General features: G+C 43.2%; 1 protein-coding gene across 1 annotated transcript in view; it reads right to left on the reverse strand.

The window, feature by feature from the left end:
- Nucleotides 1-3,843: 3,843 nt before the first annotated feature.
- HS3ST3A1 (heparan sulfate-glucosamine 3-sulfotransferase 3A1) overlaps nucleotides 3,844-17,169 on the reverse strand; it is a gene marked incomplete at both ends in the record, with an annotated part of 93,537 nt that continues 80,211 nt past the window's right edge. Inside the window, one exon of the mRNA XM_079796780.1 lies at nucleotides 3,844-4,465. Coding sequence (XP_079652906.1) covers nucleotides 3,844-4,465 — 622 coding nt within the window. The remainder of the gene's footprint in view (nucleotides 4,466-17,169) is intronic.

Below are 17,169 nucleotides of genomic sequence, written 5' to 3' on the forward strand. Positions count from 1 at the left end.
GCAAGAGGAGGATAGGTAGGGTCCTTTATTCTGCACCAAGACTTGCATTGAATCTCAGCCTCACATGTCTATGTTTGCGAACCATAAGCTCTTCTCTCCCCCGGTTCTATGGTAACTAAATACTAAGTTCCCAGGTTTCTAGAAAATGTGTCCCAGTAAGAATTCTCCTTCCTTTGCTGTTACTCAGCAGCTCAGGGCATTTGTAAACCATGGCACATCCATCTGAAAACAGCTGCTTAGCAGAAGAGGAGTCTCGCTCTTGTCACTAGGTTGTGTCTGGCGACAAGAAATACTGTCACAGCATGTCATGGAGGCAAATCGAAACTGAGAGACTTGAACTTGAAAAGGCCTTTGGGAATGTCTTCTTGGAAGGTCATTTTCCAACTGATTCCACTTCACAGAAACGTAACTATTTGCTCGTTACAAGCTGCTCCTGTATCTCCGGAAATGCCCAGTTCCTTGCTGTTTCTCTCTGGTCCTCCTCCTGGCAAAGCGCACCAGTAAACGCCTGTCTGTTTATTATGGTGCAGTCACGTGCAGAGTTACAGAGAGAAGGATTTTTAGGAGAAAAACCCGGAGAGGTGAGTGGAAGAGTTACCAGTCAAGAGCCTGGTTTGTAGACATGGTTCAGATACTTACCACCTGGGACAGGTTTACTTCTTCCACCAGAGCCTCAGCACCACAGGCGGTTGGGTGGGTGACTGTGATGGGGACTCGCCTCTGCATCGTGAGATGTTTAACAGCATCCCTGGCACTCACCCACCAGAAGCACCCTACATGCCCCACCTTTGGGACAACCCAAATATCTCCTCCAGACACGGCCTTGGGATGCAAAAGCAGCTTTTGTTGAGAGTCACTGTCTTAAGGATTCGTTTCCTCAATGGTAAAGTGGAGCCAATGAGAGTGGAGAGCTGCTGGTGGCTTAAGGTGAAACGCTGCCACGTGACTATAAGGTGTTATTACTTACAAATATATTTATTTGTTCACACATTGAATTTAGGTACTTTCATGGGTAACAGATTTGGCAGGTCTCAGCTGACAGAGCAGGATCAATGTACAGAGAGGAAATTTATCCTCTTAACAACTGCAAAGCCAAGAGTTAAGAATTTCAGTTCAAGAAAGAGTACAATGTCAAATGGGGATGTGATCCAAAGGACCCTTGAGGTTTATTCTAACTTTAAGGATTTTTGGAAATGGGGAAATTGGAGTGGGATTAATACTCCTAGATTACTTAACATCCATTCTCTAGAAGCTCATTAATCCCAGGTTATAAGAATAAAATTATTTTTCCTTAAAAGTTTCTAAGTTATCTGGAGAATTTATACACAGATGTCACCTCGAAAGGAAACTACTGAGAAAGAAGCTGTGGACGTCTGGCTGTTCTGGAGACTATTCTTCCCTTTTAGGAAGAGTTAAGGAGGTCAGCGGGCAGGCTGAGCCAGCCAGGTGGAAGCAGCAAAACCTACTGTTTGGTGCGGCTACATGGACAGAGAAATCTGAGCCCACGTCCATGCACAGCAAGTGTAAGTACCACAGAGAAGCAGATATGGAAAAGTCCTTTTCTGGAGGAAACAGAGTACACTGATTCTAGATCTTTACACATTTTTTTTTTTTCCTGGAATCTATAACTTCTAACACCATCATGAAATCTTAGAAGTCAGGTTTTCCTAGAGTGCTGTTTAGTCACTCATTTAAAAAAAAATAATATGAACAAAAAGAAATCTACATGCAAGAAGCGATTATTTGCACTCAATTCTGTTTTTTTATTATTGTTTCTTAACACAAAAAAAAGATGAAGATTGCTGAATACAATTGTTTCCTTGTGCAAGCTACTTTTGCATTATGTCAAACAAATGTTTATAAAAGGATCAGAAGCACAAACAAAACGAGTTAAGAAAAACAGATAAAGAGTTCAAAATGAGTATCTTGCTGCTGGTAGTGGCAATGCTAGTGGAACAGAGACAGGCTGTGGCCCTGGAAAGCTGAGGGCAGGGAGGGGAAGGAAGTCACCTGGGAAAAGGGACCTGGATTGGGGGCTTACTGAACTCCTAAAGGTGGGAATTAATCAATACAGCCAAAGACTGGGAGCGATCATGAACTATCTAGAAACTTAAGTGATTTCCCCCACTCCTTTTAGTCCTGTGTTAGGCTTCTCAAGAAATACTTCCTTCCTGATGCAACCTCTGCGGCAAATGGCTAAATTGTACTGCATATTCAAAACAACTTTAGTTTCTTTTGATTGACAACACCGGAGAAGAAAAAGAATGCGCTTTTAGAATACTAGAGTGTTTGGTCCTTTAAATTCTGGCAGATACAGCAAAGTTCCATGAGATAGGAAACATTTTCCTCTTGGGTTTAAACCTGTAATAAAATGTTGCCGACAGGCTAATTATACATGTTTTATATAGCTCGTGCATATGTGTTCCTCTCTAAACCAATTTAATTCCCATTAATGCTAATCTTGTTAATGCCCACTCAGAGAGGAAAGGAGTCCTTTTAATAAACAATTGATTTATTTGCGATATTTAAGTGGGGGATGGGCAGAAACAGATGGGAGAGGAGGAAAAACCACCATTTTTACCCATCTGCACTTCTGAGACTATTTTCCAAATATTAATGGATATTAGGTTAGACTAGGTATGAATAGAAGTGAGGGAAAATAAAGTGTCAAAGTTGACAGTCCTCCACGCATGAAAAATAAGGGCATGGTAACAGATGTTTATTGATACATGTTTAGTGCTAGCTCCAAGGTTAGAAATGAGATATTACAAACAGAAGCAGATTTTCTCTGTTAAGAAAAGGGATAAATAAAAATGCGATTCATACTTGTAAGCTCTTAGAGAAATGGCTTTTTCTTAATTAAAAAAATGGGACAGTCAGGCCCAAAGAACAAATAGGATAGCTGTGCTCCTACCACACCTTGTCTGTTGCCAGTGGGACTGTGCCCCTTGTTCTCGATACAAGAATCCAGTAATTTCTCTCAGCTTCATTCAAACCGGGATTAGCTCTTAACAGAATCTGTGCCCAGGTCTGGTGTTCTCCTGGAGAGTACTGTGGTGTGACCGAGGGCCGAGGGCCGGCCTGGCGCTGAGAAAGCCAGAGGAAACCCTCTCCGTCCCCTCGAGCCCATGTCCAACCTGGCTAACCAATTTTAAAGGTACAGATGTTTATTTCCAATTCTCCTGGGGAAAGTGGCATGTAATAAAGAACAAGTGAAAAAAGCTTTGTCCAGGAGTCACCACCTGGCCCTAAGATAACCTCCCTGAGACTCAAGTTTCCTTATCTGTAAAGTGGGGATCATAATCTCTGTGTACCATGTTCTTGGACCACACAGTAGTATAAGGATCAAAAAATGTTTTGTTTTAAAAACACTGTGATAACTGAAGTGGTGTAAAACCATACAGTATTATTAATTGGGAAATAGTTTTAGAAAAAGTGGCACAAGAGAAGAACAACTTAAAGGGAGAAATACACAATACCAATTTTTGTCTGGGCCTTGTAAGCCAGAGAGAGAGACTGATTTCCCCTCAGAGTTCTCTTAAAAGGTTTAATGGCAACTGATGCTCTTACTTTATAATCATGTATACAAAACATAAAATAAAAATTAAGGATGGAAAGTATTTAGATGAGTAAAGTTTTCCTTTTTTTTTTTGTTTATCCAAATGTTTGGTGTAAGTTAAACACATGAAGATGGGGTCAGAGGTGAGAACAATCTCTTAACATTCATTGAAAAAACTAGTGAAAGGAATATTTTCAGCACAAATATTAAACTGCCTTTTCTCTACCGATTGGTAAAAAAATATATTATATTTGATTCTTTTTTTTTCTTTTTAAATTATATTGTTATCCATCCCAGCCGAAGTCGTGCCCGGTCATCTGGTAGAACTTGCGGTTGAAGGGCCGGTAGAACTCGCGCAGCCGCCGCACCACCTCGGGGTCGATGTCGGGGTGGGGCCTGCCCTTGGTCTTGCCCAGGCAGTGGGGCTTGCTGCTGCCCTCGGCCTTCTTCAGGCAGGGGAAGCCCTTGGTCTTGTTGAAGTAGAAGTGCTTGTCGGTGATGATCCTCTTGAGGCCCAGGAAGTCCTGCACGCGGCCCAGCTCGCCGGCCGGGTCGCTGATGAGCCGCTCGCCGCTCACGAAGAGCATCTGGCCGCGCGGGAAGTGGCGCAGCCAGTGCTCCAGGTGCTTGGCGTAGATGCCGATCTGGATGGCGCTCCACGACGTGTCGATGAGGCCCGTGCTCCGGTTTTTGAACGTCAGGCTCTCGAAGGTGGGGATGTTGGGCCGCTTGGAGAGCGTCTGCGTGTAGTCCGAGATGGCCCTGGTCACCGGGTCGCGCACCACCACGATGAGCTTGGTGTCCTTGGACATGGCCGAGATGCGCGCGGGGGCCTCCCGGGTGACGAAGTAACTGGGCGTCTTCTCCATGGTGATCTGCCCGTCCAGGGTTCTGGGCATCAGGTCCCTGAGGGAAGAAAAAGGCACGTGAGCCTGAAACCCAGCGACTGGCCCTGGTTTACACAGAGAGCTCATTCCAAGGGGAGGGGGTGGGTATATACTCAGAGCCGGACTGCCGCCCCGATCCCAGCTCTCCCACCTGCTAGATGTGTGACTGGGGCACCTCAGGTGCCTGTGCATTTAATGGGAAATAATAATAATAATAATAATAATAATAATAATAATCTCAGATGATTATTGTGATGATTGAGTTAATGTACCTCAATAACTTAGAAAAATGCCTGGCACAGAATACATGCTATCTAATTTTTATTTTTTATTATTACCAGCCCACAATGCTGTAGAAAATAAGCTTGATCAAATTCTTTATGTGAATTAGAATATTGTAATAAACACAATCACACTGCTATGAGATGCTATTAAACTACCCTGAACACTTTCTGTAATTTTCTTAAAAACAAAGCAACTATCCTATATAATAGAAGGCTAATATGCAAATAGACCAAACGGCGGAACAACCAGAACAACCGTTCGCTATGACATGCACTGGCCACCAGGGGGCATGCGCGGAACATGGCAGGCATTGGCTATGGTGGGATGGTGGAGCAGGTGAGCGGGGGTGCCAGACCAAGGTGGGTGCTGGTCGCTGTCATCGGGACGAGCCTCTGGCGGTTACTGAAAAGTCTTTGCTCCCGTGCGCTGAGGTCCTGCCTGCCAGTCACACCCGCTGTTGGTGCCCTGCACTGGTCCCGATCACTCGGTGCCATTAGCGGGTGCAAGCGGTGGCTTGCCGGCTTCTCCACCTCTCCCTGCTCCGGAGGGGCGATCGGGGCAGCAGCCGCAGCTCGCACCCGCTGCTGGTGCTGGCCCCAATTACTCCGCACCGTCAGCGGGTGCAAGTGGAGCCAGCACTGTCAGCACCTGGGAGTGGTGGCAGCAGGAGCAGGACTGCCAGCAGACAGAGGACTGGGCTGCGGCGGGAGGGGCAGGGTGGGGGTGCAGAGGATGGGCTGAGACCTGCCCCTGTGCCTACTGCAGCCTCTCGGCCCACAGTTCCTTTTAAGGTACACAAATGTGTGCACCGGACCCCTAGTATTTAATATCATACCATAGCATATTACATAAAGTACTTCTCTTTATAATTCTGGAATTTTCCTACAACAAACAAGACATTTAACAGTACACCTTTTATCTAATAATTTGAAATGTCATTATTACAATATTCTAAATATCTTGCTTCCTCTCTTCATTGGCCCAATTATAGGGTTATTATAATATTAGAGTACATTTTTATGTACACCAAAGTAAATTCTGACTCTATTCAAAAGGTTCTTGGCGAGTCTTGTCTGTCTAGTCTTCCTGATGAATGTTAGAATCACTTTGTCTCACACACACACACACAATCCCACTGGAATACAGTTATTTTAATATTGATTTGAGGAACATCTATTTCTTGTAAAACTTGAAAACTGGAAAACACTGCCTTAACATATACATATTTAATATGTATTTTTTCTAATAACTAGTGGATTTAATGACAGTACACTTAAACTGGAAAAGTAAATAGGGTTTCTCTGTCTGGCTCATAAGTTTTGACTGGCCCTGAGACCCAGCCATTCTCGGGAGGAAAGCATGTGCCCTGACAGGGAGTCAAATCCACCACTTCTTGGGTGAACTGGATGACACTCCAACCAACTGAGCCACCCAGACAGAGCCCACGGGACTCCCTGTAAAGTGGATACTGCCACCCAGTTCCAGCATGCTTTCCTCCCGAGAATAGCTAGGTCTCAGGGCCAATCAAAACTTATGACCCAGACAGAGAAACCCTATTTACTTTTCCAATTTAAGTATACTGTCATTAAATCCACTAGTTATTAGAAAAAAATACATATTAAATATGTATATGTTAAGGCAGTGTTTTTCCAATTACAAGTTTTACAAGAAATAGATGTTCCTCAAATCAATATTAAAATAACTGTATTTTGGGGATTTCCAATGACTGAATGTGTTTTGTCCTTTCATTCATCAATAAGAAAAATCAAACTTATAAATATCCTTATATTGGATTCACTTTTATTCCTGGAATATATTCTTTTTGATCATAGTATATTATTCTTTTAATATAGTCCTGCATTTGAATCATCTTTACTTTGTTTTAGATTTTTCATCTATATTCATTAATGAGATGTTTCTGCAGTTTTTCTTTTGATTAATAGCTTAATCAATTGTTAAAATATGAATTATTCTACAAACGAGTCCAGAAAAGTTTCATCTTATTATATATCCTAGAAAACTTTAAGTACCAAAATAATTTTCTATTCTTTCAAAATTTGATGCTTGTCACATACACAGCCATCTAATCCTGGCACTTTTAGAGTGAGGGTAGCAAAGGAACTGGGGTCTTCAAATCTCTTTTCAGTTTCTTCCCTGGTTACTGGTTTGTTGGTTTGTTTTTGTAATATTCTGCCTCATATTGTGTAAATTTTAGCAATAAATATTTTTCTAAAAATCACCCAGTTGAGGAGTTGATTTAACATTTTCTGCCTATCTTTCTGCTTTCTCTATTAGGCTATCTTCTTTAATTCGCTGATTTCCCTTTTAGCTCTTTGATGCCCCTCTATACTTTTTCTAGTTATGCTTTGTTATTCTTCTAGTTTATGTAATTGACTGTTTAGTTCATTTATTTTCAATCTCCCTTCTCAATTAATAACAGCGTTTTGAGGATTCTAATTTCCCTTTAAGTACAGACTTAGTCAAATTCCACAAGTTTTTTTTTTTGTTGTTGTTGTTGTTTTTAATCCTCACCCAAGGATATTTTTCCAGATTTTTAGAGAGAGTGAAAAAGAGAGGGAGAGACACAGAGAGAGAAACATCAATGTGAGAAAAACACATTGATTAGTTGCCTCCCACACGTGCTCTGACCAGGGCCAAGGATTGAGCCTACAACCCAGGTATGTGCACTTGGCCGGAATGGAACCCTGGACCCTTCAGTCCAAGGGCCAACGTTCCGACTACAGCAAATTCCACACGTTTTTATATATACAGTTGTAATTTTCATAACTTCATGATTACTTAGGAATTGCATTTTGCACTTGTTATTTCCATTATGGTCCAGGCATTATCTAGGATTGATTCTTTATTTTTATTTTTAACTCTAATGGCTGATTTGATGTTGTTGTTTTTTGTGGTTGTTTTTTTTTTTTTTGTGTGTGTGTGTGTGTGTGTGTGGTAATTTTGTTAATTTGTATGCCTTTGTAAGAAAAGAATGTACTTATGATATGTGAGTTTGCTTTTGTTGACTTCCTATTATTTTTCTCACCTCTACTATTTCCTAGCTGTATATTGTGAAAAATTTCAAACATACACAAAAATACAAAGAACTGTAACATAAATCTCAGTGCCCTACATCCAGGTTTGAGAAGTGATCACCTGTGGCCAGTTTGATTTCATTCATAGCTTTCCATTTCTACTTCCCCAAGATCCCAAGTGGATTCCCCGGAAGCCTAGCTCAGAGGTCACGATTGGTTCTTAGACATTGCATTGGATCTGGCATAGATTCTCCAACCTTGTGGCAATTCATGGCCTGACAGTGCCTCAGTTGAATGATGCAGGTTTCCCCCATTTTTGCTTTCTTTGATATTGCAGTCAGGTTATCTTAAAAAAAATTATTTTTTGAAAGGGAGAATGATAATTAGATTTCTGATAGCTGGTTGTTTTGTTTGTTTGTTTCTTTAAGAAATCTGCAATTTCCTTTTCAAATGAACTTTTAATGTGCCATATTCTCCATTTCTTAACTATCCTAAGATCTGGGTAACGGTAACGAAATAGTGCACAGGGAGCTGCAGGCTGCCATTCCTCTCTGAGCTACGCTGGTGCCACTGGGAGACACTTTCACAGATTTTGTCACTGCGCACCTCCCTTCAATGGACTCGAGAAATTGGCTAGGCCAACCCACCCTGGAAGCTTAGGTTACACTTTCATCAGATGAGGCAGGAGATCTATCCAGAAATTGTGGGAATATCTCAGTGAAAGAAAGTTGATCAGATGTGTGAAGAAGTTTGGACTGTAAAAGCAAAGATCAAATATCACTAACGTGATAAGAACGATTAAAAAAACACACCACGATTTTAAAAAAGGCAGCATTCTTGCCTCCTTTCCTGGAATCTCTGACTTTTAACTACTCGACCTCCTATTTTGGCCTGTGAAATAGAGATAACATCCTTCGCTCCGGAGCTGCTGGCGGGCGGGCTCAGCTTTCCTTCCCTGGGTCGCAGGGGGAGGCCGGTCCCCAGCAGCCCGTCAGCAGAGATTAAAGCTACAGATTGGGCTGGGCCAGAGGAAATACTACTAATATCTCTGAAAAAAGAAACCATATTTTAAGTTATCTCAACAGAGTAGGAAAAGCGCTATCCCAAAGAGGGGGAGGTAGGAGAGGAAAAGCTAAAATAGAATTTCAGAAGAAAAACACATTAATTACTGTCATCCACAGGATGAGAAAAGTCGCTGGGTTAGCATGGGGTGGGGTGGGAGGCCAGGTTAACCATAAACTGACTGCAAGCTACTTTTTCCAAAAAGGATGAAATGATAGTCTAAATAGATCCTTAATTGAGCGTACAGTGTAGAGAATGGTTGCTTTGTAAAAGGACTCAGGACAGTTTTTTTAAACCAGCAATGTCCCTTTTAATTTCCTCATTCATTGTCTTATTACAATTTGAATTTTAGTGTTCAGAAGAGGGCTCGTCTCTCACATTAGATGGAATGCACGTGTGCTTTGGAGTACCATATCTCAAAGTGTTTAGAAGGAATGGGACTGTCTTTCCCTACCCGAGTGAAGTATGTGCCGTGGCCGGCTCGGTGCCAGGGCATGGTCAAGATGGGCAGTGGTTGAACCAGCCCCTCCCTGATAAGAGCTTTGTAGAACTATAAGGCATGCTGTGGGGCAGAAAGGTCTGTTCGGCTGAAGACAGAAAACGCTGGGGTGGGAGTGAGAAATTCATCTGGACGATGGCAAGGATAGACCCCAGGAGGCCTTAGCTTCTAGGCCTAGCATGTCAAACTTGTGGCCCTCGGGCCGCATGCCTCGCTTATTTGGCCCATGTTAGCCTTTGAGTTTGACATGCTTGGTGTAGGCTATTCGAATTTCACCTCTAAATAATAAAAGGGATTTGAAGACGTTTATAATAAGTATGGAGATGCATAAATGTGTAGAAACCAAAATTACAAAGAAAACTAGAGAAGCTTATTTGTTTTCTCTGGAAGAAGACAAGGATAAGAAGGGATTTCACAAGCAAATTGAGGATTACTACAAGGTGGTGGCACATGTTTGCTCTTTGTTCCTAAAAAACATGAGAATTGACAATAACCAAAAGGTAGAAGCTACCCAAGTGTCCACATGTGGATGAATGGATAAGTAAAACGTGATGTGCACACACAGTGAGCTAGTACTTGGCACGTGCTACACCATTGGTGAGCCTTACAGAGGTCATGCTAAGTGAAACAAGCCAACCACAGAGAGACACGGACATGAGGAACTAGAGGAGCCAAATTCACACCCACAGAAAGTAGGATGGCAGCTTCAAGGGCTGTGGGAAGGGAATCAGCAGTTGCTTACTGAGTATAGAGTTTTCGTTTTTTGAGATGAAAGAGTTCTGGAGAGTGACTGCTTAACACTGAACTGTACCCTTCAAAATGGTTAAGATGGTAAATTTTAGGTTATGTCTATTTTACCATACTTTATTTCAAAAAGGACTCCCCAAGAAGACAAGGACTCCAATTGTATCCATAGAATTTAATTAAACAAGGGTATCATTTTGGCCTTGAAGATAATTAAACATTAGCACAAGGTACTCAAGGGGGCTGTGGTTTTGCTTTTCTCTTGCTGAACCAAAGGGGGATAGAATAATTTATAAGATTTTTGAGGAACTACATGAAATTAGAAATTGAGGTCTGTGGCCTGTCTCTGCCCATTCCCAGTTGGGTGACCACAAGCTAGTCACTTAACCTCGTTAATCTCAGGTGACTCACCTCACCAGAAGAATCAAGCCAAGGTTTGGGAAATCTGGGTTGTACACGGAGTGCTGGCACAGCCATTACTACAGGGATTATACCAAACCCTGCTCTCAGGAAAGTGACGCCTGCTGCTGTTCAGAATCCCCAGCTTCCAGGGCCCAGAGGAGTGGGAGCCCTCCAGCATGGCCCTCGGACATCCACACACCTGCCCTTTGAGGCCTCCTGTGTACAACATGCAGAGAGTGAAGACACCTGACGTGAGAGCCAGGAGCTGGCAAAGCCAAGTTCTGTGGAAGGACACAGGCTGGCCTGTTGTGATGTGAGAGAGGTGAGCTCAGGTTTTAAGGGGAATCAACTTTTCCCCAGGAGGTGTGGTGCAGTTGTGCCAAGAGGGAAAGTGTTTGGTCACACTTCCATCTGATTCCAGACGCTGTACCACCGCAGTGTCGTGGGGATTTTATTTTGGGTAATATATCCTGGTAAGTAGTTCGTTTTTTTCTACTCGAACTGCGCTGCTGATTGGACAGACCTGCCTCCAGGGCTATGCCCCATTGACAGTTATGGGGGCAAGGGCTCCTTTGGGAGAAAATGGCCCATCACGTTAGCGCTGTCTGCACCACCACCACCTCCGTGGTCAGGAGAACCACCCCAGAGGCAGTCCTCGTTGGCATTCAACATCATGTTCATTGTGCATATGACACATCAGGAAAGTACGGAATAGGAACCCACCTCACGTGCTTCCCCTTATATCTTTGGGCCATTTCCCCTAAATCCTCACTGCACTTCTATTATCTCCTTGTTCCCCCACCATCCACTGGAACTGCTACTGGCTCTCTCTAGAGGCACTTCTTCCTAAAAACCATATCCTTCCCCATCGTACTTTTAATAAACAGTGTTCGGTCAATTAGCTAATTACATAGAAAAATAAATCTTAATCTCTTACCATATGCAAAGATAAATTCCAAATGACATGAAAATATAAATAAAAATAATAAAAAAATTTTAAAAAGTTTGAAAGGAAACCAAGAGATATCTTAATAATTTTTAGAGGGGGTAAAGATTTCTAAAATTTCTTGAACGTATACTGAATGTAAAAGACAGTCTCCAAATGGTCAATACAAGTATGAGAAGATGCTGAACTTTATTAGCCCTCAGGGAAACCCAAATTCAAACACAATGAATGCCATATGATGACACCCCCTCCTGAGTGGCTAATATAAAAATCACAGAGCAATCTGAGTGTGGGGAGGATGGGGAACAGCTGACTCTCCACTGGTAGGAGTGTAAATAACATGACTTTAGCAAACTGTTTGGCACTATCTACCAAAGTTGAACATGTGCATGTACTATGGCCCAGCAATTTCGCTGCCAAGGATATACTCATCACCACAACATGTTCACCAAGACATGTTCATGAATGTTCAGAGTTAATCATGACAGCCCTAAATGCAAGCTAACCAAACATGAATATCCTTCTATTTGTATGATATATACATATATACACATATATGTTTATGTATAAATGTATATATGTTTATATACAGAATCGGCATGAATGACTCAAATCTGTGACTCTCATACACCCAATGTTAGCAAACACAGCCAGTCACAAAAATGTCTATACTGTATGCTTTTCCTTATAAAAAGTTCAAAAACAAGCAAAACTCACCAGAGTGTTATATGTCGGGACAGTGGACACCCATGGAGGAGGTAGTGACTGGAGGGGACATTAAAGAGATCTGGAGAGCCCTAACTGGTTTGGCTCAGTGGATAGAGCGTTGGCCTGTGGACTAAAAGGTCCCAGGTTCGATTCCGGTCAAGGGCATGTACCTTGGTTGAGGGGACATCCCAGTAGGAGGTGTGCAGGAGGGCAGCTGATAGAGGTTTCTCTCTCATCGATGTTTCTAACTCTCTATCCCTCGCCCTTCCTCTCTGTAAAAAAATCAATAAAATACATTTAAAAAACAAAAAGAGATCATGAGAGATGGAATTGTCCCTGGCCATGACCTGGGTGCTGGTTACACAGTGCACCCAACTTGTGAAAAGTCATTGAGCTGTACCCCAGAATCTGTATCCTTTTCTTAATTTTGTTATACTTCAACAAACGTTTACAACAGGTATAAAAAAATAAATGGACCCAAATTTTATATTCTCCAAGAAAAACATTCATTTCAGAAAACTGCATTTGCCAAACCAACTATACCTCCACTTTGTGGACACTCAGATCATAAAGGAATGGCAGTTGAGCTCCCATTCTTAGGAGTCAGTGGACATCTTAGTGGCCATATCTCACTCATCCCAGGGAAGTTATCAGAACAGGAGCTGCTGAGCCTCTGTCCCACTCATGGGCCACTGATTCTCATGGTGCTAAAAGCACAGTGTTCACAGAATCATAGAGGATGTGTCTCTAGAGTGTGGACACGAGTACAGAGGTAGCTGAAGAACATATTATATCTGCACAACAGTTTAACAATTACTTTCTCACTTAATCTTTACACAGACATAGGAGGGATAAGGTAGATATGCTCTCCAAGTTTTCTGACGAGAAAGCTGAGATGCAGAGAGGCCATGTGGCGTGTGCAAGTTCCCACAGTCTATGTATGGAAGGCCATGGCTGGTCTTCCCCAAGCCTAGGGCAAGGTTACTTCTGCTGCACTGGGTAAGAGAAAGTCAGCAAAGAGGGTAGGAAAATAACACGCAGAAGCTGGCTCAGAGCAAATTTGACAGATGGAGAAAGTGAGAATGTGAAAAGTTATCCAGTGGGGAGCTGTGAAGGTCCTGAAAGACCCCTAATCAGAATTGAATACAGACGAAGGAATCTGATTGCCTGAACTGGAAAATTGTGTAAAATTAGAATGAGAAGATGATGGTACATTTAACATCAGTAATAGGTTAAATCCTGGGTGATGCACAAATAGAATGAGCAAGAATAGGCAGCAGGTAGCGAAATCCTTTAGGAAGCTCTTCCAGGATAACCCCAGCTTGGTAGCTAACAAGCTGCATTAGAGGGATTAGAGTTGGAGAGAGGGGTGGTGAGAGCGTGAAAGGTACTGAAGGGAGAGCCAATGTGGCTGGACAGCTGATTCATGAAGGGAGCAAAGCAAAAGGAGATCCCAACACTTTAAAGTGGAAAATGATGGCAATTGTGCTAAAACAAACAACAACAAAACAGTCATTGAAATAACTAAAAAAGGAAAGAAACGTAAGTATCTCTTTCAGTAGAGTCAAGACTCATTCTCCAAAGTTAAGATTTCTGCCTAAGAATTCTAATGAAGACAAAAAACATTATTAGTTTTATCCTAAAACATGGCACAGACAGACATCTCCATGAGGACAACAGTTTCATCGGAAGCTCAAATCTGGGAACAAGCATGGGGATTCAGTCTTGATTCAGTCTTGATTGTTCAGTCTGGGTGATCTTAAACAAACCACGTTAGTTTTCTGGGCCTTGTTTTCTTCATGAGACGAATAAGACTATTGTCCTCCGTGTCTCCAAGGCCTTTCCACCCACTAATTAATTATTCACGTGTCAAATGGAAAGCTCCGCACAGCCTCACCCTGCTCTGGGCCGAAGGGAGACTCCACCAATCAAAGAAATAATTTTGTGTAAATCATCAGACAAGGCAATTCTGCATCAACAGAATGGATTTCAAAATCACTGAGGTCTGAAAGAATGCAGCTCATACAGTGGCTGCCAATAGAAAGCACTGAGGTTAGTTCAAATGGAGGCTCGCCTGGCACCTCCCTAGCACGTGGAGGGAAGGAAAGACCAGGCAGCCCATGAGTTGAGCGATCTCACTGCATCTGATAAGAAGTGACTAAGAAAACCCATCTCTGTCCCCTGCTCCTTCTGTGCCTGAAGCATCAAAGCTGTCATAGCGAGAAGATGAAGTTCACGGATAAGACTAAGTTAAGAATAACAGATACAGGGCAGCCAAGAATTCAAGTTCAGGTGCCTTAGACAGAACATGGTGAAGGCAGAGCAAATGGATACTTAGTAAGTATTTACTATAGACAAAGCTCTGATGCTTTATTTCCTGCCTCTCACAACAGTGAAAAGCTGGAATTATCAGAATTTCTCAGATGAGTAAGTAGGCTCAGAGAGGTCATGTGACTTGCCCAAGAAACACAGGGATGAGTGAAAGGGACAGCTCCACAGCACATATCCTGTCAACCGTCCAGACACCCAGGAAACGTCAGTGGCACTCTTCTGGTTGCTGCTATTGGCCGTCTTTGGCATTTTGTCAAAGCATGTGAGTGTTGAAGGCAAACTTCACTGTTCACCTCAGAGGGCAAATGGCCCGCCTGGAACGCTGCGAGGAGGTAAAACCATCGCATGTTTTTTCAGCAGCTGCTTCTTTTTTTTAAAATATATTTTATTGATTTTTTACAGAGAGGAAGGGAGAGGAATAGAGAGTTAGAAACATCGATCAGCTGCCTCCTGCACACCTCCTACTGGGGATGTGCCCGCAACCAAGGTACATGCCCTTGACCGGAATCGAACCTGGGACCCTTCAGTCCGCAAGCCGACGCTCTATCCACTGAGCCACACCGGTTAGGGCCAGCAGCTGCTTCTGTAGTAGAAGGACATGCCGCCAGGGAAGTCCCTGAGCTGTAACTAACGCAGAGGCAATTCACCTTGAGGAACAAATAAATCTGGCCCAGGGACACATCACATTTTTCTAGTCTACACAACCAAACAGAACCATGTGTCTGCTTTTGAGAGCTTTCTGTGAAGCCTTTGGCAGCAGAACATTCTAGGAAAACACGCTCTTTCCATGGCCACCGCATGAAGGCCGTTCCCGTGGGTCCCCAGTGGCATGAGGCTGGAGCGGAGGAAGCTGCTGCAAAGCCCGGAGCTCCCAGCCCGCGTCCCTCGGGCCAGGCCTGACCACATCAATACTCCTTTTCCTGCCGTTGCTACGTGCAATCCACTCAAAACGTGACTTGTCAAGCTGGAAAGAAGCCTCCCTCTAGTTGCTGTCTGACTTGGCTTCTGTGGAAGAAGAAGACGTATGTGGCTAAACCACCTCCACACTGACTGAAGGAAGATGTGTAATTCTAGTCATCAAACCACTGTCCAGATAAGTCACACGGTAAACCTGACGGTTGGCACAGCTCCCAGTGCCGGTGTTAACAGACTCCTTCTCAACCTCTGAGCTATCCAATAAAGAAAGAGAAAGAGATGGCTCTTACTCTCCCCGGGCTCACGACAAAGGGAGAAAGTTTATTCCAAGAAAGCAACGCCATGACCTTGGCCCTCCAGGAGAGGAGAGGAAGGTCAGGGATTCTGAGCTGATCATTTTGGGGAAGCTCATTAAAGGACAGCAGGTACCTCGGCATCCAGGTCAGAGAGAAGAGTTCTGAAATGGAAGGGGTACGAGTTATCCTGGGCCATCAATTCCAGCAGCAATGCTTTCTGTGTGTGTAGGCCCTTATTGTTTTCCAAGCAATCCCGCACGTTACTCATGCACCGACTCTTCGGGAATACAGGCTCACTGCTGCGCCCTCTGCTTTCCTCCTTCTCAGTCTACTTGACTGAGGAGCTCACACATTCATGAGACGTAATTATCATCTCTAACCCTGTAGACAGGATCCCAAACTCCGCCTGGCTCTTGGGAACCCAGGTGTTTCTCCCAGTGTCCTATCAAATTATCAAAGAATATCCAGAAAAAAAAATAACATTAAAAACTAAAACTCACAGACACACCTAATAACGTCAGAATATGTAAGCCAATCAGAGCCTCAGCAAGCACCTGGATAAAGACAGGGACGTGCCCCACCCCTGCACAGTGTCTCTGGATGTAAAACAGTCTTTATGCATCGAGCTAAGAAGTGGCGATTCTTCTGTTACTTCGTGTGCAGAGCTCAACACTCTGGGAGGCGTGCAGGACCCTCAGTGTGAGCAGCTCCTTAAATCGGTGCTGCCGGCGCCTCACCTCACTCCTTACTCTAGCGTGGCAGGGAGCCGCACCTTGAAAAACATTAGCACATTTTTTAGAGTTTCAGAATAAAGGAAGTATTTCCTAGGCATTGATGCAGAAAACAAACAAAATAACATAATAACTAGGCTAGTGACACGTGGGGAGAGGGAGTTTGGCCTTAGACTTTAGTAAGAAGTGCTCAATGGTGGTGAAAGATTAAAGGAAAAAAGACCTTTGTACTCAGCTAAGTTTTACTTCATTTGAAGTAGCCTCAGAAGGACTTTTCCAGAGAAGCAATGAGTCAAAAATCTTAGCACTCAGGGAGGCTTAGCATCTACATGAGAAAAGCAAACACTGAAGTTTCATTTCAGTTGGACAGAGCTCAAGAATGAAGGAAATCTAAAAGCAGGTGGAATAGAAGTAAGTCAAAGAATGATTCCAAATCTAGTTATAAAGAATGGCCATAAATAAATAGCAGAAATAACTACAATTAAACTAGTCAGGATCTAAAGCCTGATATTTACAAACCCTTAAAGGCAGTCTGAGAGAGAGAGAAAGAGAGAGAGAGAGAGAGAGAGAGAGAGAGAGAGAGAGAGAGAGAGAGAGACTGATTACTGGGATACAGAGAAGAGGAGACCAAGAAGGTGGAGGAAAGGGAATGTGCGGAAGAAAGGAGGAGTGAAGGGCTGTGTCCTCCTAAGCAGCAGCCTTTCTGAACATTAGACCTACGAGGAATCACAGAAATCTCCTAATCCAGCCTCTTCTCACGTAGCCAGCT

The sequence above is a fragment of the Cnephaeus nilssonii genome (assembly GCF_951640355.1).
Source record: "Cnephaeus nilssonii genome assembly, chromosome: 19".
Lineage (NCBI taxonomy): Eukaryota > Metazoa > Chordata > Mammalia > Chiroptera > Vespertilionidae > Cnephaeus > Cnephaeus nilssonii.